Source organism: Ochotona curzoniae, unplaced genomic scaffold (assembly GCF_017591425.1).
Source record: "Ochotona curzoniae isolate NIBS_2020 unplaced genomic scaffold, NIBS_Ocur_1.0 contig_3520, whole genome shotgun sequence".
Classification (NCBI taxonomy): Eukaryota; Metazoa; Chordata; class Mammalia; order Lagomorpha; family Ochotonidae; genus Ochotona; species Ochotona curzoniae.
This window is the reverse complement of record NW_024465894.1, coordinates 22,232,811-22,257,705: the sequence shown is the minus strand read 5'-3', so window position 1 is coordinate 22,257,705 and position 24,895 is coordinate 22,232,811. Positions and strand designations below refer to the sequence as shown.

Below are 24,895 nucleotides of genomic sequence, written 5' to 3'. Positions count from 1 at the left end.
TTTTAATTCTTTTCTGCATGCAACTTTATTTTACTTATTTTTCTTTAAAGATTTATTTTGATTATTTTTGTATTGGAAAGGCAGATATACAGAGAGGAGAGACAGAGAGGAAGATCTTCCGTCCGATGATTCACTCCCCAAGTGAGTGCAACGGCCGATGCTATGCCGATCCAAAGCCAGGAGGCTCTTCTGGGTCTCCCACGCGGGTGCAGGGTCCCAAAGCTTTGGGCTGTCCTCAACTGGGCCACAGGAAGGGAGCTGGAAGGGAAGCGGGGCTGCCGGGATAGAACCTGCGCCCATATGGGATCCCGGGCATGCAAGGCGAGGACCTTAACCACTGCGCCACCACGCTGGCGCCACCACCTTTACTTATTGTTTTAAAGGACTAATACCAGTTTTATTCAGAGTAAAATATAAGTGACGTAGACCAGGGAGACACAAATCAATGGTTTTTGCCCAGTCTTGGGAAGTGTGGTCTAATTCTAATTGGAATTTATTAATTTCATGACAGTAAACTTATAATTATCATTACAAAGTGAATATACACACTTTCCATTTACTTTTCTGAAGACTCCTCATACTGTTCAGCATGATTACAACTATAGATATTGACAATATGTTTCATTGATCCTAACACTGAAGATGTACTTCACATGATGATGCTCACCACTGAGTCTGTGAGGTTGAGAACTCCATCACCGCAATGCTAGACATCAGGGTCAATGGACCCATTTCAGACATACTTCAGCTTTATAGGCCATATGTTCTCTGTTGCAACCACTCAACCCAACTGTTGTAGCATGAAAATGGCCACAGGCAGAACACAAACAAATTATTCTAAGCTGTGATCCAACAAACTTTATTTACAAAAGCAGGAATGGGCTGGGTTTACCAAATTTTTGCTCTGGAAGAGAACATAACTCAGAGAATTTGAGGAACCAGCGTCAGAACATGAACAAATGAGAAGCAAGCCATCCCAGTACCTGGGTTTAATGTTTTCTGACTCTATACATAGTGATCACTCACTGCATCATGGTGAGTTTGCATACCATCTTTTGAAAATTAATTTATTTATTTGAAATGAGAGTGAGAGAGAGACAGAGAGAACCAAGTGTCTTCAATACACTGGCTCGTCCTGCAAATGGCCACAACAGCTCAGCAGGTCCAGTGCAAAGCCAGGATCCCAGAGCTCTATCTGGCTTGCCCAATGGGTGACATGGACCCAAGTAATCAGACCATCTTCCACTGCTTTCCCAGGGAGCTATGCTGGAAATGGAACATCCAGGACTTGAACCAGAACTCCAATATAGGATGCTGGCCTTGCAATCAATAGCTCAGACCACTGTGCTACAATGTCAGCCCCCAGTAGCACAGTTTTTAACAGTGAGGAAAGTCATGACTTTGGATCAAATCAAGCACACTGTCTTCTCACCTCACTTCAGTATACAAACTGATGAAACTGCACCTGCAGCTGGGCTGCGGTACCATCATTAGTCTTTTCATCATGTAGACAGAAACAAAGTAACTGACCAACAGACCAACCCAGGTAAACTTGATGCTATGGGTGAAGCCTCCTAGCCAGAGACTGCATAACTAGGGGAAACTGAAGTGTATCTTTGACCACATCCACCCTTGCCTTCCAAAAAACATACTTGAATACATTCAGCACAGAATAGCAAATGGGCAACCCAGAAATCCCTACCACCTAACATTCATCCTCCTTCTGGGTCACCAGCAGGACTAGCACCTGCACCAACATAATGATGGAGGAGCTGTGTCTCTGAGTGGTGGCAAAGCCATTCCATCCTAGCTGGGTTCCATGAGGGCCTTCCTCAGACGTCTTATTGGGCTGAGTCACCTGTCTCATTCGGTGCCTTCGTGGGAGGTGCATTATTCAGGTGCAGCGCACATGTGAGGGTGTTGGTTGGCCACAGATACAACAGAAGGGCTTTATCCTTCCTTATCATCTTCCCCTTCCTCACTTTCGCCCTCCAACCCCCTACTCCTCCTCCCTTATGCCCTCCTGAGACCCTTCTCTGTTCAACTGAGGTCCTGCTGCCGATCTGTAACAAGAAACAGAGCCAACAACATAAGCTAGACAGGAGCTCCAGGGTGCTGTACTATGTGTGTGAGCAAGGCTACCAAGGTATGAAAGTAACTTTGCTTTGCTTTGCTTTGCTTTGCCTTTTTTACTGCACTGATTTCTCAGAAGAATCACACAGAAAGGATCATGTTGGTCACAGAGAGCATTTAGAAACTTCTTACTTCTCTGGTCATTTGTTCTTTCCAGCATACTCCAGTCTAAACAGTCCTCAACCACTGGCATAGCATCTATTTATCTTTTAATATCACTTCTCCTTAATAATCTCATAAATCCAACTCCTAATATTTGCCCCACCATACCAAGAACAGGAGAAAATGGGAGATGGTGATCATGTTAAAGCACAGGAGCCTTGGCCACAACACATACATCCTTGCTGGTGTGGGAGCTGGAGTGCTCAGGGCTCACTGCTGTTCCCCTTTTCCTTACCAGTCACATCCTTTGATCCCTCCCTCATTACACTTCTGAATCTCATGGTATACCTTATGTACAGAGCTTTAGATGACAGATAACAATTTGTTAATATTGTGTCATTAAGAGGCAGTAACTGGAACTGTGGTCAGAGGCGTGCAGCCATATCCTCTCTCTCCTCAATTGATCGTCTCCATTCTTGCTAGATGGGCAAACCTCTCTAAATGAGGGCAGTCAATACTGTGCATTCAGCCGTAATTGTGGCTTAACTCAGTGTTCTTTGAGAAGTTAAGCCGTGTGATTTGCCTATAATTGGGCTTTCCAAAAAGTCATACCTACCTGCTCAAGTAAGAAATTAAACAACCAGACTCCCCAACTGCTCTGCACCTGCTCTCTCCCTCCCCGTGCTTGTCCTCCTCCGGTCATGTCTCTTCTTCCAAAACCTCTCATCTCCAGGTGCCTACTTGGATCCTGACAACCAAAGCCAGCAGTTGGAGCAAAACTGATGAACTAGAATATGTGAGCCTAGGAATGGCCTCCTTCCTGGACAATCTCCTGCAACACACCCCCACCAGCAGCAATGACTTTTCAGTGTCCCTTGCTTAATGAGCTATGTTCAACTCATAAGTCAAACACTGGACTTAACACACTGCCTTGGAAAGGCAAAGTCAAAAAGAGATGCAGATCCTCATGGCAACAGTGGACTCTGGGTGATAATGATGTCTCAAATGAGGCTCAGCAAGTGTGGTAAATGCACACAGTACCCAGCTGGGGACTGGATTTAAAGAAAAAAAGCTGCATTGTGGGGGTGCACGGTGTTTGTGGGACACTCTGTACCTTCCTTTCCATGTTTCTATGAACCTAAAACTGCTCCCCAAAATAACTGTCTTTATAAAAACTGGCAAAAATGTGCTCTTCCTGTGGGTAGACCAGGATCTGCTCCTGATGTTTAACTTAGCTTCTCTTTAGGTTACTAACAGCTGGAATGACATAAAGGCACCCTAGGATGCTGTGAACAAGACAAGCCTGGCTTGAGGTGGGGATGGAACAAATCTCTCACTGGGTATTTCACCCTCTCCCCAAAAAAATGGCCTCAAAGGCTGGAACTGGGCCAAGCTGTAGCCAGGAGCTTAGAATTCCATCTGGGTCTCCCTTTTGGGTAGCAGAGCCCAAAGTATTTAGGCCATCCTCTACTGCTTTCCCAGGCACATTAGCAGGGAGCTGAATTGGAGGTACACCAGCCAGGACTCAAACTATACTTCAGTATTAGATGCCAGCATACAGGTGGAAGTTTAACCCATCATACCATGCCCTAATGCTGATTTCCAAAGCAAAGAACTTTACCTAGTATTTTTCATTAACTTTTGGAAGCACTCTCATACATAAATAATATTTACTGGTTGTATATCACAATATATAGCACCTACATGCTGATAGTAAACATTTGAAAATAACATATTAATATTATGTGTTAATATTTTACTGATGAATTCCTATGGCTACCTTAACAAATTTCCACAGACTTGGTTGGTTAAGACAATGGAAGTGTATGTGCTCACAGTTCTAGGGGCCACGAGTACAGAATGAATTCTTTGTAGCATTGTCCTCACTCCTCCCTGAAGGTTCAAGGGAGAATCTTTTCCCAGCCTCTTCCAGTTTACCAAAGTTCAAAGTGTTTCCTGTCCTGTGGCTATATCTCCCTAATCTCTGCTTCCACCTTCATGTGGCCTCTTCCCCTTTTCTGTGTGTCTCTCCATTAGATGTCTTTGATAGGACATTACTGGGTTTAGGGTCCACCAAATAATCTGTGATGAATCTCAAGATTCTTAATGACACCTGCAAAGGTTCTTTTTCATAATAAAGTCACATCCACAAGTTCTGGAATGTATTCATTTATCGGGAGGTTGGGAGGAAGGCTAGCTTTCAGTTCATTACAGTATAAAAGGATCATGCTAAAATACATGATTTCTAACAAAATCTTAGTGTGTCTATTTTTGAACTTGTATAAATACATTCTGGAAGTATTCACAAGTTATTGACTGCAGCCTTCTTTCAGGGGACAGCTATTTGGGAACAGGGATAGAAATGAGAACAAAGTGTTCCCTTTCCACTTTATAACTTTCTGTACTCTTTTGATCTTCTCACCATGTGCATGTGTTACCTTACTTTTCTTTTAAATGTCAACAGGGATTATCTGGAATGAAGTAAGGGAGGAAGTATGCGCTTTCTCTTTTTCTACTTTTCTATTTTAAAAATCCCCATTTTTAATTTATTAAAGAAACAGCTCATCCTAGGACTGCTGATGCTTGAGTTTACCACCAGAAAGTCTAGAAAATCAAAGACTATCATCCATCATCAATTCCAAATGTGTGTTTTGCATGCATCTTAAAACTGTCCTCAGCAGAAGACAAAAGTGAAAAAACTGTCATCATTTGGAATAATGCATCAAATTTACATAGCAGGCATGGCCTAACAGATTAACACTCCACCTGCAAAACTGGCATCCAACATGGGCATTAATTCAAGCCCCAGCTGCCCCATTTCCAATCTAGCTCTCTGTTAATGGCCTGTGAGCGGTGAAGGATGACCCAAATGTTTGGGCCCCTGCACTCACGTGGGAGATCCAGAAGAAACTCCTGGCCTCTGACTTCAGACCAGCTCAGAACCAGCTAATGCAACCATTTGGGGAGTGAACAAGATGAAAGATTCACTCTCTCTCTCTTTCTCTCTCTCTCCCCTCTTTTCCTCTTCTCCTCTTCCCCTCTTCTCTCGTCTTCTTCTGTGACTCTGCCTTTCAAATAAAAATAAATGCTTAATAAAATTGCGGAGTAAGGGTTGATGGCTAGGGAAAACACTCCAGAAAACAATCACGGAGCAGTCCCTCAAGACTTTCTTTCTAGATTACAGTGCACACGTTGGCACAGAGGACAATACTGGGTGAGAAAGCAAAGATATGCACAATTCTAACTTAGCTCTAAATATGAAAAAAGTTTAGGAACATGATAACCAATTTATTTGACTCACATTTTCTTCTTTTTTCTTTGTTGGCAAAAGTTACATATGACAAAGCAATCTTTGCCCAAATACAACCAGAAGATCTCTTAAAGTACAAAATATAGTTTCCATAATGAGAGAGAAGCTTGGGACATTGCTTCATTCTCAGTGGTTATGTAAAGTTTCCTGTGGCATCCATAATGAAAAATTAGCAGCTGAGTGTCTGAGTACAAGATAAAAGGTTTTTTTCTGATCATTTTGGAGTTCAGAAGCCTGAAACCAAAGTGTTAGCCTGCTGGTGCTCCCTTGATGTTTCTAGCTGTTTGCTTCTCCCAGGTTCTGGTAGACGCAGGCACTTCTAGACTTCTAAAGCATAACTGCAGTCTCTGCTTCTTGCATCAACTCATGGAATTCTTTGATGTTTCTCTGTCTACTTGTTATAATACCAGCCATGTCTTAGCGTGACATCACCTTGACTAACTACCTCTGCAATGACCCTATTTCCATACAGAGTCACATTTTGAGGTCCTGGAGTTTACACCTCACTATATCATTCAGGACAGCATTCAACACATAGTAATGGTAAATAAAATAGTTATTAATAGTACAGAAAATAACATTACATGATCAAAAGCATCAGAGATTAATGAACTCCAGTATTTTCAGTAACATGCAAGCTTTGTTTCACTTTTCCTGCACTCACTTCAAGACAGGATGGTCCTCACTCTCTTTAGACGCACGTTTCCCTTTTAATCCCTTCTCTCCTTGCCTTCCCCTACCCTAAACACTCACTGTTTATCAACAGCTACTTAATTATCAGCCTGACAGGGAAATAAGCATGGCCCTCTTCCTTAGAGAGGTACAACCATAACTAAACTGTCCCAGATACTGGATGAGGGGGACCACATTACGTGTCCTTGGGGAGAAGACTGTAGCTTAGTAGAACATTCACAGCATCTAGAATTGGTCAGCCCAGGTGCATCAGCCACATTTTTAAGCTTTGGACAATGATTTCTGAAACTGCATTTCCTTGACTAGAAGGAAACCCAAGCAAGCCTCACTTCTGTTGAGAAGATGAAATGTAGTGGAAGTACCTTACTAACTGTAGAGTTGTGACCAAGTGTGGTTTCTGCTCCACCCTGGTAGGATCCATAGATGGCCTGTGATAAATGCACAGAAACCATGTCAACTGAGAAAGCCTCAGATGAGGAGAGGAAGTAGAAGGAGCAAAGGAGCATGGGTCAGGTGAATTGCTTAGGTAACATATTTGCCCTTATGCCAACTTAAGTTTAAAAGCTGAACAAGAATGGTAGAATATCCATCTATTTATCTTAAGAAGAAAAAGAAAAAAGAAATACTACCCAGTAATAAACATGCCTCCATTCTTCTACTACTTCCACTTATTTTTTATTTGTTCAAATGTTTACGTGAATGGTCCAATTGGAGAAAGCATCTGAAACCTAAATATTGAAGTTTATGGTACATTATTTTTGAAAAGGGGAAAGAATCTATGATTAACTTGTATGTGTGTCACTGGTGTCATGTCTAAATGGCAATAAAAGGCATCATATGTGAAAAGTTAGAATTAAGAGGAGGAGAAAAAGAGAGTAAGTCAGTGACCTTTCCGTTATAATGTGAAGAATATAGTTCAAACACTAGAAAATATTTCTCTGACATTAAGGACTTTGTCACACAAAGACACACACACACACACACACACACATTTCTGAAATATTCCCCAAAAGTCTTTTAAAATAGCTTATAACTTTGTCTCTTGGTCATGGTAATTTCATTTGTAAGAGGACATGATCTAAATGACCAGTAACAGAAAAATGGTTTCACAAAACATGGCATCCTGTCTCTACAAACCCACAGGAATTAAAATATGATGGTTGTGCAGCAGCAGCATGTTAAAATTATCATGGTGGCTCACTCAATAAGGAAGGAGTACATAAGAATCCAAAAAAATAAAAACAATTGAAAGGGTTTCATGTTATCATTGTGCGGGGCAGAGGGGATAAAGTGTCCTCCGGTTATCTGTGTGTGGCAAGTGGAAATAGAACATTTCCAAGGCATGCCTGTCTCAGCAAGTGGAACTGCAGTAGTTCCTGAGGACAGGAGGATGGACTAAGGCCTCCTCTCAGAATGCCTCCTCTCCTCCTAGGATTCCTAGGCCCCTATGTTACAAGGAGGGGTGGTGTCCAGGGAGTGCAATGTTCCAAGCATCACTGGTTCCCATGAAAACCTAATTTATAGAATTAAAAATTAATTTTATGGAAATGAATTGAGACAGTCTTCATTAGAGTGCACTCAGTCTAATTGAGTTTGGAGTGATTGGAATAGCTATTCCTGCAGTAATACTAAAAAGATAAATCTTTTTCTTCTTGTACTGCTGGGAAACAACATATAGGGGTAGGTGAGAGCTTTCCAATTGCCACATGGTAGTTGCTCCTGCTTCCTGGAGGGCCCAGCATGGAAGGAAGTCATCTCAAGAAGTCATTCATGACAAGGAATCCAGTATAATTTGACATCCTCACTGGAAGCCAATCAAAGTTTCCCATTAGTGAGTAGAGCAAATTAAGGATTCATTGTGAGAACAAAATGGGAAGATGCAGTGATCTAATTCAGGCTCTCTTTTCAAGCTAAAGTGGCACCCTAGTTTAAATATTATTTCCACAATGAAAGAAGGATTATCATGACTGTCTCCCCAGCTTCAGAACTATACATTTACTCATACATTTTAAATGTTACCCATTAATGAATACACAGACACACATTGAAATATCTTCTGGTAGCCATGAGATACAAGACAGACCCCGGATTTCAGGATGAATAACTGGCCAAGGACTCCCACTATTGTGCTCTGAAATCTATGATTTTATGGCAATAAGGCCACATTGCCCATGCCTGCTCCCAGCTGGTGATTGACAAGGCAGGGGTGCTGAGGCAGGTCCATCCCTGGCAGACACAAAATCTAATAGCCATGTTGTGATCCTTTACAGCCTTGTAAGACCTTCCTTAGACCACCGGGCATTTAGAGAACATATCCTTGTTCTCCCTCTCCTTAACCTGAGGGGACACTTGCAACACAACTTTTCTTTCTCAATAAAATTCTGGCGCGTTTAATTCCATCTTGGCATCTGCTTCTTAAGGGATATCGCTATAGAGATATTTACACGTATGTATGTAGAGGATACTTCAAAAAGCTTACAAGAAATACGAGAAAAATATTTATTTCAGTGCCAAAAAAAACTGAAGCCAATATATAGTGCAAAAAAAATTGCTGAAGTCCATATATAGCTTTCCTAATAGTTTTTCTATGAACTTTTTAAGGATACTTTGTATGCATGGATTTCAAAACTTTTTGCATCAAAACAAACATTTTGTTAGTTCTGTTTTTCCAAGACTTTTCTGAAGTGCCCCTTTATGTGTGTGTTATGTGTGTATTTTAACCATAATTTGTCTCCAGTTTGCAGATGCGAGATAAGTCCAGATTTTTGTCATTACAAAAATATCCATCCATATTCTGTTAACCCAGCTAGTTTCCAATTTCATTAGTTGTAATTTTTAAAACAGTGTCACAGAAAATGCCCCTTCTTGAAATCCCTCCAAAGAGCTTATGGAGCAATGCTACACTAACACTTCTTTTCCACATATAGTTTCTGGTAGCATTAGGAATTTTCTGAAAAAACAGCCTCAAGCCTTGGAACAAAGTAAGGAATGAGTCTCCCACAATTCTGCCATAGTCCAGGCAGCAGATAAGAAAAAAAATCTGGAGTCAGAGCCGCAGTTCGTTTGTTCTTCCATTCTTACAATCACTCTTAGACTCTGCCAACCTCCTCTCATCCCGTGCATGTCAATCAGAGTTCTTGATTGCAAGTAGCAGGAATTGATTGTGGGTCACTTCCGTAAAAGGGAAGTTGTTGGACAGGTGTCAGCGTTCATAATCGATGGGAGGCTGAAGTTCAGTCTTTGGGGATATCCATAGTGAGGACAGAGAAAACACAGCAAAGATGTTTTCCCAGGACAGTTGGCAGGTGAGCCTCTTAGGTAAATAGACTCCAAGGGTTCCTATTCCCTCACATCAGATTCAAATCCTGGGACACAGACAGCACGGAACCTCAGAGTCTTTACAATTCCTTAGTGTTAATTCCATCCGATAACTCAGGGTTCTGTTTTATCATCTAGAAAGGAAATGTGGCCAGTGCAGAGACAACAGTGCCATCCATCAACGTCTCTTCAAAGGTCTCTCATGTACCTTCTAGAGATGAACTACGGGACCTCCAGGCAGATGTTAGGGTCCATTTGTTAATTGATTTTCATTGTAATAGCACAGTTCTGTCAACATATATAAAGGCAGGGATGTCCAAACAAGCAAAAAGCAGTAAGCAACAGTTTTTCTTCTCTCCTTCCTTGAAGTATATATGTCCATCTCTTCCTTGATACACAGACATGTGCCATTGCTTTATTTATGACCCCTAACACTTTGCCTTCTTTGAGAGGCAAAGTGGTATTTTTCTCCATCTAGTCCTTGTTTTTCTCCCTCTAGTTCTTATTTTAAGGAAACTCATTTTAAGCCATCACTGAAATTTAATTGCTCAGTGCAGCCATCAGTAATATCTCTGGAAAGGAATCACGGAAGCAAGAGATTACATGATATGAACTTGTTTTTGCAGAGGGAAAAGAAAGCCATGTTACATATAAATAAAATGCGAATGCATGGAACTAAATCCCAGGAGAGATTTGGCACTTAGGTAACACCTCAGGATTGTCCTTCCAGGTAAAGACCGCCTTGCAACAGGAAGGATTTGACCGGAAAAAGCGAGGGTACAGAGACATCAATGAGATCGACATCAACATGAATGATCCTCTTTTTACAAAGCAGTGGTATCTGGTAAGTCTCTACTTGAAACATTTCTCATCTTGAAACTTTAGATGAGAGCTATATTTCTGTGTTCACATTATTCAATGGGATGTTAGCGAGCATCTGACTCAATGTCCCTTGCAATATGTATTGATTTTCTATCAACACTGGGCAATTAGGGGCATCTTGTCCCCTAATCTTCTTTCTTCTAAAACTGCTAAAAAGCCATGAACTCCTTGGTCAGAGCTACTAGCAATACCTGATCATCCCCTCATAGCCTTGGCAAGAGCGCCTTGGTTTCTAAGTGAAGACTTTAAAATTGTGTGGAAGTCAAATCAAAGGTCTGGGAGTAGTATAGCCCAGGATTCCAACAATCTGAATAATGGTGGACAAAATAAAGTCACAACTATACAAAAAAAAAAAAGTCAACTTCACCAGGAACAAGCCAGGAAGCTCAGGGACCAAATTAGCAAAAGTAGCTTCTTAAAGTGATAGCACGAAATCAGTCCCAGGTCCGGCGCAGTAGCCTAGTAGCTAAAGTCCTCACCTTGCACCAGCAGGGGATCCCACATGGGCACTAGTTCTAATCCTTGAGGCCCCGCTTCCCATCCAGCTCCATGCTTGTGGCCCGGGAAAGCAGTTGAGGATGGGCCCAAGGCCTTAGGATCCTGCACCCACGTGGGAAACCTGGGGGAAGCTCCTGGCTCCTGGCTTCAAATCAGCTAAGCTCTGGCCGTTGCAGCTGCTTGGGGAATGAATCATTGGACAGAAGATCTTCCTTTCTGTCTCTCCTCCTCTCTTTATATCTGACTTACCAATAATAATTTTAAAAATCTTAAAAAAGAAAAAGAAATCACTCCCATTGCTGCAGGATTTGGGACAGCCCAGTGTATCTGCTAAAGTGGGCATATCCACCAACATTGTACCATGATTCATGTGAATTCGTTGGGTTAAGGTTAAAAACAATCAATGACTCCAAAACAACCCCAACCACAGACCATACTGCTGGAAAATGAAAGCTAATTTGTAAAAATGAACGAAGCTTTATTTTAGCTAAGATGAAAACCACAGAGAGATGAAACTGAATTGTTGCCTTGTAGGCCTCTCTATTAAGACATGAACCATCATTTCATCCTGGAGCATCAAGCTTAACCATGCCTTACGCTTTTCGCATGGAATTCTGAAAACGAGAGCTGGATAATGCAATGAGCTTTCTGTATGTTAGCATGTTAGTCGGAATAGGCTAGATTTGCTTCATTGATAATAAACCTACACACACACACATAAAAATCTCAGTGGCTTACCAAAACTCACAGCTTATTTTTCATTCTTGCTACATGATCAGTGTTTCCTTGTCCTTCAGAGAATAATGCTGATCATGCCAACACTGCTTTCAGAAGCACTTCAGCAAGGAAAGGGGGCAACTTGCACATTGCCGGTTAAATCTTCAGCCTGAACATGACCAAGGGTGCATGAGCTCACACAGTATTAGCCAAAACAACTCACAGCCATTCTAAATCCAGACTGGGTGAATGGTATAGCTTTAGCCTGTACTCACCAGAGGAGCAGAGACTTTCCTCAACAGCACTACTGGCATTCACACAAAAGTTTTAGCAACACTGTAATAGCCACTGACCATGGCTAGTACAAACTCTGACATCACTATTTTTTTTCACAATCAATATTTGAAATGGTCTTTGCATATTTAAGAAAATCTATGATAAAGAAAATTTACAAAGTTATAGAAAAAGAGTGTAGTGAACTACTAATTTAGAATTTTTCTTTCTTTCCCCTTATTTTTTAAATTTTTGAATCGGGGGGAACACAAGGTTTTATTTTTCTGTATTAGAACATAGACAAAAGATGAGCCATGTCTCTTTAGTTCATTTCAACAAATATTTGTGAGCAACACTGAGTATAATGGCAACAAAATTGCTCATAGGATATGGTCCCTCCTGCAGAGAATATTGTCATTTGGTGAGGAAACTGTGTTCAAGTAAGAATAACCAAGACTATATGAGCTAAATTTAAAAATGTAAGTATGATCAAAGATCTATTCAAGTGAGCATTTAATTCTCCAGGAGAATTTCTTGCAGTTCTGAGGACTTTATACAGAAGTTTAAAGACTTTGTTCTGGCTATAATATATGTGGAAACTGAAACTGCTTACAAATTTACATAAAACAGAAATAATCAACTTTTTATCTCCAAAAAAAAATTTTTGGAGAGGACTGCTATAAGAGAGTGGTGGAGGGGAAAGAACACCCAAAATGCTATTTCATGGGCAATGGGATCCTTGAATATCAAACAACTGCAGAGTTAGTCAAGCCAATATTTATGCAGGGGGTTTGCAAGTTCACCCTAATAAGATTCTCTGCTTTGGAATTCCTGTGCCAGATCAACACAGGACAAGCTGATGGGACTCCTGGCCTTGACTTGAATGTGGCAGAAGCCTGGGAGCTGGGATACACAGGAAAAGGTGTGACCATCGGAATTATGGATGATGGTAAGTATTTTGAAGCTTCAGATGATTTGATATCATTTGCAACGTAATGCGTCTTTGCATGCCTTCAAAATGTAAAAGATTTACTGGTTCCAGGTACCAACTTAATTACCACAATGGGCTTGATTGCATCTTCTCCTGTCTCTACATCAGTGGTCCTCAAACTTGATGATGACTTTAACAAATATCTTTATAATTAATGAATAAAAAATTGAAGCAGATGAACTAAACGTTGCTTATCACTCAACCATGATTTCTTATTGAATCACATGAATTAATGTCTAAAGAAATTCAATTCAATTTTGTTTACATCATCACATAAAACTCTATTGCAGAGTGTGGGTCTCGGTCCATGAAACAGCTTTGTACTAACAGATTTGTGATTTGGGGATATTTGGCTTTATTGCTGATTTCAAAATGAACCCTTGTAGGACAGTCCTTGAATACTTTATATCTCAGCCACCTTCTATAGAATATTCTATGCTACACACCTGCCAGATGAACATTTAGCTGAGCTCTGTTCTCTATAGCTTAAAATACTGTGTATCTATGGTATGTATTGGTGTTTTTCCAACTGCACATGTCCTTGATTCTGTGTTCTGTGGAGTCACCACTCTGCAGCCACCCGCTGGGGACCGGCCTCTGCTCTTCATCAGGCAGCAGTGCCCCCCGTAAAGAGCTCCAGGATACACTGTCAGTCCAGGTACACACAAGGGTCACACAGGATGGAACACTGGAGCGTTTCCCTTCAGAAGATCCTCAAAGAACACTGTGTTCTCTAAAGCAAGCCTTTGAAGCAGAATTGATGGGGAAAGCAAGAGGAGTCAGCATGCTTCAAATCTGTGTTCTGTTTGTATGGGCTCATTAACTAGCAGCACAAAAACAATGCTCCCGCATCTTCTGATGTGTGAGACGTTTTGAAGTGCAGGTAAAAGCTTTCTCCATTGGGCTTTCAAGAGAATAAAGGTCTCTATACACAAGTGGATGAGGACAGACATCAGCAGTTTATAAATGTCTTTTGTATCTTCATTCTTTGGCTTGGAAATGTGCCCAAAAGGGTTGAAGCTCACTCACTCAGAGGAAAAAAAAAAGCATGCAGGTTTGGGGAAACCTTCCTGGGATGTATCATGATGACCATTTCTATCTACAGTGACCCTACAGTGGCAACACATGCCACTGCCCTTTGGAATCTCCATCAGCACTGCAGAGACCCTTTTCAAGATTTTTTACTTAAACCCCCTAGACTGACTTTTAAGTCATCTTTTCCAAAGACAGAAAGAGAATGACTTCTGACTCTGTTCCATAGCAAGAGGCTGAGGCCTTTAGGAAAATCTAAGTAGATTTTCTTGTCTAACCTTATTTCTTTTGTTAATTTAAGGTGTGGGGTACAAAAAAGTGAATTCTCTCCCTCTCAAGGCTCATAACTTCTCCATTGTTTCGTTCATCTACTGCTGCAAAACAAATCATCCCAAAACTTAACAACTTTCTGAAAGCAGTCCTATCATCCCTCACAATTACCTGAGGGTTGACAGGGGCCCAGACAGTTCTGTTGCAGGTCTCATTAGGGTATCTCATGCAGTTGGGATCAGAAGGCAGCTGAGGCTGGAGTCTGCTGGAGACAACCAAGCAAAATTGGCTTGGTGAATCCGGTGTGATAGCTTAATGGCTGAAGATCTCGCCTTGCATCCACTGGGATTCCATGTGGGCGCTGATTAGTGTATTAGTTCATCAGTTCATTAGTTCATTAGTTCATTAGTTCATCATCCAGTTCCCTGCCTGTGGACTGGAAAAACAGTGGAGGATGACCCAAGCCTTAAAACCCTGCACCTGTGTGGGAGACTGAAAAAAAATCTCCTGGCCTCTGGCTCTGGATTGGCTCAGCTTTGGCCATCGCAACCACTTAGGGAGTAAACCAGAGGATAGAAGATCTTTTTCTCTGTTTCTCCTTCTCTCTGTATATATGCCTTGCCAATAAAAATAAATAAATAAGTCTTTTTTTAAAAAATAAATTGGCTTGGCCTCCCTCTTTCTACATGTGATCTAAGACCTCTCCTCTCTGTATAGTGTTCCCAGAAAGGTAGCCGATTTCTTACAGGTGACTTAGGACTCTCCAGAAATAAGTGGAAGCTCTTCAAGACTAAATTCACAATGGGCAAGCATTGTTCTGTCATTTTGTTGGATGAATAATCAAAGGATCAGGCCCCATCTCCTGGTGCAGAGAGATACAAGGGCTGTGACCATCTTTCTCTCATTATGTACTCATTCAGCATGATAAACTGAATAACATCTACCAAGACTTTCTCCAAATCTATGGTCAAATAGCCTAATGAGCATGCTTGGACAATAGCTGCCTCCCATGTGCCAAGGACAAGATCAGATGCGCACAAGCTCTCTCTTCTTGTTCTTAGCTATCTTCTTCCCAAAAGAAATATGAGTGGTTTGGTGTCATTTCTCACATATTCTCTCACCAAGATATTCCAAAACAAGGTAAAAGATAGCCATAGATGCTGACATTGATACCTAAAGACAAAAATAATGTAGTATTTTGTAAGTATAGTTCCCTGTATTTTGCCCTATAAGGCAAATGCTTAAAAATTTGCAAATGGAAAATTCCCTTAGTGGACTGGCCAGTTCTAATGGCTATCACCCTTCTCTTGTACTACAACTCAATGCTGAGCTACTTCCACTAGATGCAATGACTCATTAGATGCTCAGTATATACCTACTGCCTTCATTTAGGTTCAACATAACTTCTTTCCCATGTGTTATGTATCACTTGGAGAAAACTCCCATGGCTGGAGACTTCTGAGAAACTCCAAGGATATCAATGTCAGCAAGCACCCCACTTGATGGTGACAATTTCATTCATTTTATTGTCATAGAATTGCTTAGTATCAGGACCTTGACCTGATAAATGAGATGTGATCATCATGAGTTACAAGAATGAACAACAGTCACCCAGCTGAGCCACAGTTCAGAGTAGGTGGCTACTATCAAGGTCAAAGATGTTCAATGAAGACCTAAGGCAAGACTTTGATTTTATTTCTTGCCCAGAGCTACGAAAGATTGAAGATCATTGAGACAAGGCCAAGGAGAGCTTCATATTGAAGTAACAATAAAAATAGCAAACATTCATTGAGTATTCACTATGTGCTAGCCGCCATACAATTTTGGAGAATTAAAGAAGCAGAAAACTGCCCATAGTCTCACAACGAATTCTAGTCACCCATCTTCAGTCCCTGAAACCCTCCCTTTAGTCCTAACATGCTGGTGGGACTTGATGAATGCAGCCTCACTCGTAAGAGTGAAGGTTCAGGCTTAAAGAGTGAACAATCATCCAGTTCTTTCCAGCAGATTCTAAACTCTGCATCATACAGAAAAGCAATATGGTGACCCAATAGGATGGTGGTTTCAGTTACCACTGCTGCACAACAAATGAATCTAGTACTTCACAACTTAAAGTAACTCTTTTTTATGGGGGGGGGGGGGCACAGGAATTTGGGTAAGACTGACTAGGTGTTTCTCAGAGTCTTGTGAGCAGTTGAGATGAGGTGTCATCTGGGCTGCAATCTTGCATTGCCTCATTTCCATGGCTGCTGGTTAATGCTGGTTGCCACTGGAGCCCAGCTAAGAATGTCACTGTAGTATGAGGAATGCCGGTATATAATACTGTTCTCTAATTTGGTCACAAGAATGCCTACAAATTCTAGCCTGGCTGTCAGGCCCTGTGAGATCAGGTCATGATGTTTACAATGCACCTGTTTCACTCCATTCCCATTGCTCTAACCAAAAGCCTTAGGCTAGCTAAATTATAAATAATGGAACCTTCTCACAGTAGTAGAAACTAGGAGTTCCCAGATGCTGGCACTGTAGGTCCAATGTCTGCTCATGGGGTCACCTCTCTACTTACAGTATGGTGCCTATTGCTGCAGTCTCAAAGTGGATGAATTCACATGGAGGAAGGGGTAAAAGAAAGATAAACAAGCACGCTCTGGCTCCTTTACAAGGGCATAATGCCATTCGCCTTAATTGTCTCTTAAAAGCCCCAGTTCTTTATATTATCACATTGGGGAATTAAGTTTTGACATGAATTTGGGAGGAAAGCAAACGTCTGCATCATTGCAGTGCCTTTCATGGGGTGCTTATTTTATCCTGGCAGACAGCTGAATGTCTAAGTGTTGAGACTGTGACCAGGTGTCCCTCTGACCAGAAACTAATTTACAACAGCAGATGCTCTAGGGCTCTTCCCTGACCTGTGTTCACCTGATTAGGTTTGGGTGTATTTGTCAAGTGAGATGAGACACAGGAGGAGCCACATGATAAAACACATGGAATAACGGAAGTGGTTTATTACCACCAGATCTCAAAGAGAGCAGAGAAGGGCGGCCCTCAGTGGTAATGAGAAAGAAGGGCTGGGCGGGAAATGCACACTCCACCAGCAGAAAAGGAGTGAAGGAACCAACAACCTGCAGGCAAAGTCTTTATTGGAATCCAGAGCATCCTCTAGGTGTATTTCCTGCAGAGAGTTGTAATTGGTGGGTTTGAAGCATGCAGGCATGAGTTCCATGGAGTCACATTGAGACTGAGAGAGGATCACTGTGGCAGATACACAAATTCCATACCAAGTGTGGGGCCAATCAAGTAGGCTGTCTTTAGCCCTTGCACAGAAAAGAGCTGCTGTGTGGATGTGGCTCTGTAAAGCAGATTTCTGGATTGACCACATCAGGGATGTAGAACAAAGCAGAGAATCAAGACACTGCTAAGGATGATTAAGTTCTACTTCCTGGTATGAGAAGATTAATCCTATAATCAAAATTGATACTGAAGAAACTTAAAATTCTAAGAATTGACTATTCTGCACAAGCTTCTTAGCCAACTTCTAGTTTCCTCCAGTGTGAGCATCCAGAGGGAACAGGTGGAAGATGCCTGGGCTTTTTTGGCTACCCCTGGAAGCAGTGCAATGGAGTTCTACAACCCTCTGAGGGATGCAGTCACAAGCCCACTCAGATGGAAAAGTAGGCAGTGGGCCCACCTCTCAGTGGGAGGTGTGACATATGGAGTGGGAGATACTAAGCAGCTGGCTTTGAAGAACACAGCATGTTCCTTGAGGGCTCCTTCTCACTACATAAACTCAGTGAGATGTGTCGTGTGCCAGATGCTAAGTTCTCTTTGGAAACTGCAAGGGCTGATCTCAGGGTGTTGTGATGCTACATGTCTCAACTGAGCAATTAACATTCTGAGAATAAGACCATGGAATCCCTTGCTGGTTCTCAGTAGGGGATGGGGAAGATCTCTAAAGATATCACAGCTTCCTGCAATTTTGGACTCCTGCAAATAAGAATCTGAAAAGATTCAAACTTATCAAAGCATACTAACGATTGATGAACAAACATGCATCATTTGTGCATCACATTCATCACAGTTGGTGATAAGTCAGTCTCTCCCTTCCCTCACCCCATAGACTGAGCACAGTTCAGGTTCTGTATCTAAATCATCTGTACTTAAATGAGTCCAGTAATAATGTAAGAATTTTTAAATTAATAAGCAGATACTGATGATTGGTAAATTCCACCTCAGAAGATGAACAACCATACAAAGGCATTAAAATGCTATCTACTTAGCAGGCTATCATTCTCATTCTTTAGGTCATTACTCCTTTTTCTGACACATGTCTGTCATCCTTTACAATTCTGTCTATAATCATTTCTTCTCAAAGTCTGCATCTTTTCTACCTAACACTTAGTTTTCACTCTTAATCAAGTCCTTCTTCTAATCAGACTAAATGAGTTTGTTTTCATTCTAATTTCTTCTAGTCTCACATTAGTTCCTTGTTCTAATATTTTCCCTTCAGTAGAGACTACAATTTCTTTTTATTAGAAGTGGCTTTGGTTTTTGTTTATCAATCTACCTACCTATGAGACAGATTGAGTTCTTGTCCTCTGGTCCACTCCATAAATGCTTGCAATGCCTAGGATGGGACCAGATCCAAAACTGGTAGTAGAGAACTCATTTTGCACCTCCCATAGGTGAAGGAACCTAATTACTTGAGCCATCACCACTGCATCCCAGGGTCTACAGTGGCGTGAAGTTAGAGTCAAGAGCCAGAAGCAGTAATCAAACCAAAGCATTCCAAATGGGACACTTGTTGTCTCCACCAGAGGTCTAAATAACCACCCCAAGACTACCATTTCTTGAAACATTTTTTTCCTGCCAAATTCTATCAGAACATAAAATCTCTGGACAGATATCTGTAGAAGAACAAAATTAGCTCCCTACCTCACACCATTCATAAAAATCTACTCAAAATGAACCAAAGATCTAAATTTAAATCCTGAGACTATGATATTTCTAAAAGAAAATGTAGGGAAAATACTTCAAGACTCCTTGGATAAGAACCACAAAGTGCAGGTAACAAAAGCAAAATAAGATGAAAAGGTTTATATCAAACTCGGAAACTTCTGCATAGCAAAGAAAACAATCAACAGAATGAAGATATATCAACAAGAATGGGAGAAAATATTTACATGCTACGTATCTGACAAAGGATTAGTATCCAGAATATGTCAGCAACACAAAAATCTCAATAACCTAAAAACAACCATTGCAGCTAAGACATGGGCAAAGGAATGAAATAGACGGTTCTCAAAAGAAGAGATACAAATGTGAGCAAATAAATGGGAAAAAAATAATTCATATCACTCATCATCAGGGAAATTCTAATCAAAACCACAATGAGATATAACTTCTTCCCTATCAGAAAAGCTATCATAAAAAGGACAACAGATAATGAAAAGTATAAGGAGAAAGGGAAACTCATATACCCTGTGGAAATCTAAATTAGTGCAGCCACTGTAGAAAACAGTGTGGAGATATCTTTAAAAAAACTTGAAACAGACTTGCCATATGATCAGCAATCCTACTATTGTGGATATATAGTAAAAATTATGAACTCACTGTATCAAAGAGATATTTCTCCAGCAAGTTTATAGCGTCACTGTTCACAGAGCCAAAATACAAAATCAATCAAGACGTCCACAAGCCCAAGAATGGATAGAGAAAATGTGATATATTGATACACTCACACACAGAGTGGAATATTAACCAAATGTAAAAAGGATGAAATTGTATCATTTCCAGCAAAATTGTTGGAAATGGAAGAAACCATGATGAGTGAAATAAGCAAGACATAGAAAGACAAATACTAAGCATTTCCTTTTACACTTAAGAACTAAAATTTTTTAAACTTTTGTGTACTAGTTTTGCTGCAAGTGGAAGATTTTGTCAAAAAATTAATTTTTAAAACAGCAGTAAGAAATGTAATAATATAAGGGATTCTAGGGGTTGAAAGAAGAGGGAGGGTGAGAGGGAAAATCCCTGAGCCTATGATATTTGTATCATAAAAAACAAAATATTTTTAAAAGCAACAGTAAGAACTACTGATAAAAAGAACACAGCATCATGTTTTCAAAAATGGCTTCCTACTAGAAAAAAATATATTCTCTGTGTGCTTTATTTTGACTGATCTATATATATATTAACATTTTTCCAAACAATGAGGTTACAAAATGTAACCAATTTCAGCAAGTACACACAACATCTCAAAGCCAAGTAAAATTTTTAATGTTTTTGTTCCTGTGTGTTATCCATATTACCTTAGTGATGTGACTGGTAATACTAATAATGATGATAAGAAATCCAATATACCAAGTCTTTACTACCAGCCAAACACTTTTGATGGATTGTCTCTAATCTTGAAAGCTGCTTTTCAAGGGAAATTGCAGTCCCATGTCAAAGATAAGAGAGACTGTGCTATTTGGCCAAAACTACATAAACACTAGCATCTGAGACCAGAATGGAACTGGATCTGTTGGTCTCATAGCTCATGCTCATCCCCAACTCCATCAAAGCTTAACTGGATGAACTTGGAATTAGTGACTGTAATTAGTGATCAGAACAAGGGTCAGCAACCTTTGTCACTTGGGATAGCCACATATCAGAGTGCCTGGTTGGAACCCTGCCACCCACTAGGGAGACCTGGATTGGGTTTTGGACTCTGACTTTGTCTCAGTCCAGTCCCAGCTATCGGGAGTAAATAAGTAAATCAAAGATCTCTCTGCTTTTCATGTAAAATGAAAATAAATGTCAATATTGTTAAAATATTAAATTTTGAGATCCATTTCCTACTGCAGATCATAAGAAGGGAAAAGAAGCAGCAAGCATGATAGTGAGTGAGGAGTGATTGGTTATACTCTCCAAGCTAGAGAAAGCAACCAGGGTGATGGCTCAGTATCTAAGTTCTACATGCGCCAGGATCCCATACTGGTGCCAGTTCATGTCCTGGCTGCTCCACTTTCCAACCAGATCTCTGTTTGTGCCAGGGAGAGCAGTAAAAGATGTCTCAAAGCCTTGGGACCCTGTACCTGCAAAGGAGACCCAAAGGCAGCTCCTGGCCCCTGGATTCAAATCAGCTTGGCTCCAGCCACTGCAACCACTTGGGGCATGAACCAACAGACAGAAGATCTTTCTGTATTTCCTTCTCTCTGTTAATCTGCCTTTCCAATAAGAATAATCAAATCTTAAGGGAAAAATAGCAACCATGAAGACCACCACTACTTCACGTGCCATGATATCCACAGTGAAACCCAATACGTGTGCTGTAGTTCAGTGACTCTCAATTCATAAAATATCTATACAACCACAAAAAAAATAAATGAATGCAGGGAGCAGATGTTTAGTCAAACAATTAGTATGTCCGTGCCCTACATTAGAATATAGTATTTTGATTCCCAGCTCTAATTCCCAACTCCAGCTTCACGCCAATATATATTCCTGGAGGCAATAGGTGATGGCTCAAGTAACTGAACTCTTGCCATACATATGGTAGGCTTGGACTGAGTTTCCAGCTTCCAGCTTCAGCACTTGACCCCAACCCTAGCCACTGCAAGTTTTGAGAAGTGAATCAGGAGATAAGAGTTCTCTCTCTTTTCTTTCTCCTTCCCTGCCCCTTCCTCCTTCCTGTTCTCTCCCAAATAAGTAAAAAGAAATACTCATCCATATATAAGAGTAATTTTAAAAGTTACAGAAGATGAAATTAAGGGTTCAGCAATATGACATTACTAGTAAAGCCCTTGCCTAAAGCACCAGCATCCCATATTGGTGCTGATTCAAGTCCTGACTACTCTACTTCCAATCCAGCTCCATGTTAATGTGCCTATGAAAGCAACAGAGGATGACCCAAGCTCCTGGGCCCTGGCATCTACATGGGAGAACCAGAAGTAGTTCTTGGCTCCTGGTTCTGGCTCCTGGCTTTGCTCTAGCCTGGCCCAGCCATTGTGGCTATTTGGGGAGTGAATCAGCAGATCACAAGACCTCTCTCTTGCACTCTCTCTTTCTCTATGTGTAACTGTGCTTTTCAATCAATAAGATACATCTGCTTTTAATTACATTTTAAAATAACTTTGTTTTGCTACAAACAAATTTGAACTCATATGCAAAATTTCAAGAAAATTAGTACTATGAAAAACCATTGCATGGGTCTCAAAGGCTTTTTTTATGTTTTTCCACAAACTTATAAGTGCGCTCATCTAAGTCCCTTTCTGCAGGAAAAGGCTATCACAGTGGCACGACTTTATGCAGCACACAGTGCAGATGCCAGCTATGAGTCAGTTCATGATTCTCCTGGCTTTAAAGTATGGCATCCCAATGTAGTTGCCAAGTGCACCAGCTCCACTGCTCCCACTTCGTTAATTCTTGCCCTGCTAAACAAACAGAGAGGGCAAGCAACCCACTTGAAGTCTCACAGCCAATCACTGGCTAGCTGGGACTCCAATTGTGATAGTTGATACCAAAAGTCTACACTTAACCTTCCGTATGCCCTGTTTCTCCCAGAGCCAGATGCTTAGGTGTAAGCCCTGCAACATTTAAAGAGCACTTTAAAAACTTCATTGGAAGTAGAATTAAAAAATAAGTCTGTTTGGGTGCCAGAATTTTTAAATCCATGCATAGTGTTTTCATAATTTGCATTTGCCATGACTTTTTGAAGATCCCTCCTAAGTGTTTTCACAGACCCAAATGAGGACTTTGCCCTGGCATCCCTTGTTGGTTAGTGAACTCCTAGGGCCTGAGGGGGCGTTCAGCAGTGCTTACAGACCATGGTTCAATCACTGGACCAACTCCTTGGCAACCAAACAGCCCCCAAAAAGAGAAACACAGGGCTCCTCCCGAGAGCTCCCAGGCCTCAGGCTTCCTAGAAAGCCACTTTTCAAAGAGGCAAACATCAGCTCCCAACTGGGAACACCACGCGGGAAGCCATTTGCCCTCTGACTAATAGCTTTTCCACCTGAGCCGCATTCCCCTCTTTATTTCCATGCCTGACTATGCTCTCCTAATCCATTGATACCCCATGCCTTGTGAAATAATAATTGCTTTTTCTCCCCAAGGCCAGTTACATTTCAGAGGAAATGCCAGTTGATGCTTTTAAAATGTCAGAATTTCTACAAATCTCTTAGATCACTTATTTGAGGAGCTATCCATCTTGCTGTCACTAAGCCCCTTAGTGCTGAAATCCATGGCAGAAGTGTGATCCCAGGGTCCAGGTGCTATTAGCTTTGCTGCCCTGAAGAATGGGGGCAGCTGGACAGAAACTAGGGCAGAGCAGCCCACCTTGTCACAGGAAGAGAAACCTAAGCTGGTGGCTTAGGGAGCAGAGCTCAGGCCGGCCTGCCTGCGGCGACACTACCCTCTTGAACAGCTTTCTGGAGGACTAACCTTGCTCTTGTCTTGTTGTCTCTTCACAGGGATTGACTACCTTCACCCGGACCTTGCCTCCAACTATGTAAGTACAAACTGACATTGGTGGAGAGAAGTGTGTGTTAAGCGTTTTGGTGCCCCTGGTTGCTGGGAACACAGTCACATGCACAATGCACAGGAGCAAGCATGCAGACACATCAACAGGAACACATGCACACAGCATGCACGAGAACACATTCAGGCACATATGCACACACATTTACACAGTAATTGAGATGATTCATTCAGAAACACAAGCAATGCATGCAGGAACCCACACATTCACAAACATACATATACAAACACATACAAATACTAGAACAACCCAAATGGTTAAGAGTCACAGTTGAAGTAATAAATCAAATGAACAAGGCCCGGGACCTAGCAGCAGGCTTGTTAAATGGCTGTATGATAAAAGAAGAGATAAAAACTTGAAGTCTAGGAAATAAGAGTACCAAGGTACTCTTACCAAGGTACAGGTAGAGGAAGGTACAAAAAAGAAAGGGACTTGGCAAGGCTTAAAGCAACTCTCGCTAACAATCCTTAGGGGAGGAAATGAGCCATTTGGGTTCTCACTTAACAAAACTGAAGGCAAAAAGACAAAAACTTCAGCAAAAATGTTACAGGCAAAGCTTCATGAGAGTGAGAACATTGCTTATGACCACTCCATACTTTTTCCCCCACAACACTGAGAATCCCAGTTAGTGGCCCTGGACAGCAGGAAGTTTTAGTCAAGAATCACAGCACGTGCTGCTGAACCGTCACATGCTGTGTTCCTGATAAAAACCACAGGCTTTTAAACATCATTGATCCCTTTATTCTAACTCTAACAAGCACAGTACTCAAGCCCTGGTATATTCGCTTAAAATTATACTCCTATTAACTCCAGACCTCAGTCTATAAAAGTGTTATCTTAGTAGTCACACACACTCATAATTAGGGGCACAGGGTTGAAAGGATGGTTTGCAAGCTAGAGCTTAGTGGTCTGGACATGAGCAATCAAGTCTACCAACAGTGAGAAAAACGGTTTACTACGTAGATCTTACAAACCCCAAGGGGTACAAATTGAGCTGAGCATTTTTTAATACTGAAAATTAAATGAATCATTGGCACAGTACAGGAAGAAAGGACAGATGATTAGCTGAAGCTAGACCCTCAGTGACAATAAACCACTTCTGTAGAACAAACAGTGAAAAACTACCTATCGGTTTTTAAGAGCAGAGTCAGCTCGGCGC

General features: G+C 41.2%; 1 protein-coding gene across 2 annotated transcripts in view; it reads left to right on the top strand.

Annotated features, from left to right (window-relative positions):
- The window catches only part of PCSK2 (proprotein convertase subtilisin/kexin type 2), a 213,378-nt gene that overhangs the window by 97,858 nt on the left and 90,625 nt on the right, over positions 1-24,895 (top strand). For both annotated transcript variants that reach the window (XM_040981190.1, XM_040981188.1), the window contains 3 exons: positions 10,287-10,400; positions 12,767-12,875; positions 23,669-23,706. In XM_040981190.1, the coding sequence (XP_040837124.1) occupies positions 10,287-10,400; positions 12,767-12,875; positions 23,669-23,706 (261 nt within the window). The remainder of the gene's footprint in view (positions 1-10,286; positions 10,401-12,766; positions 12,876-23,668; positions 23,707-24,895) is intronic.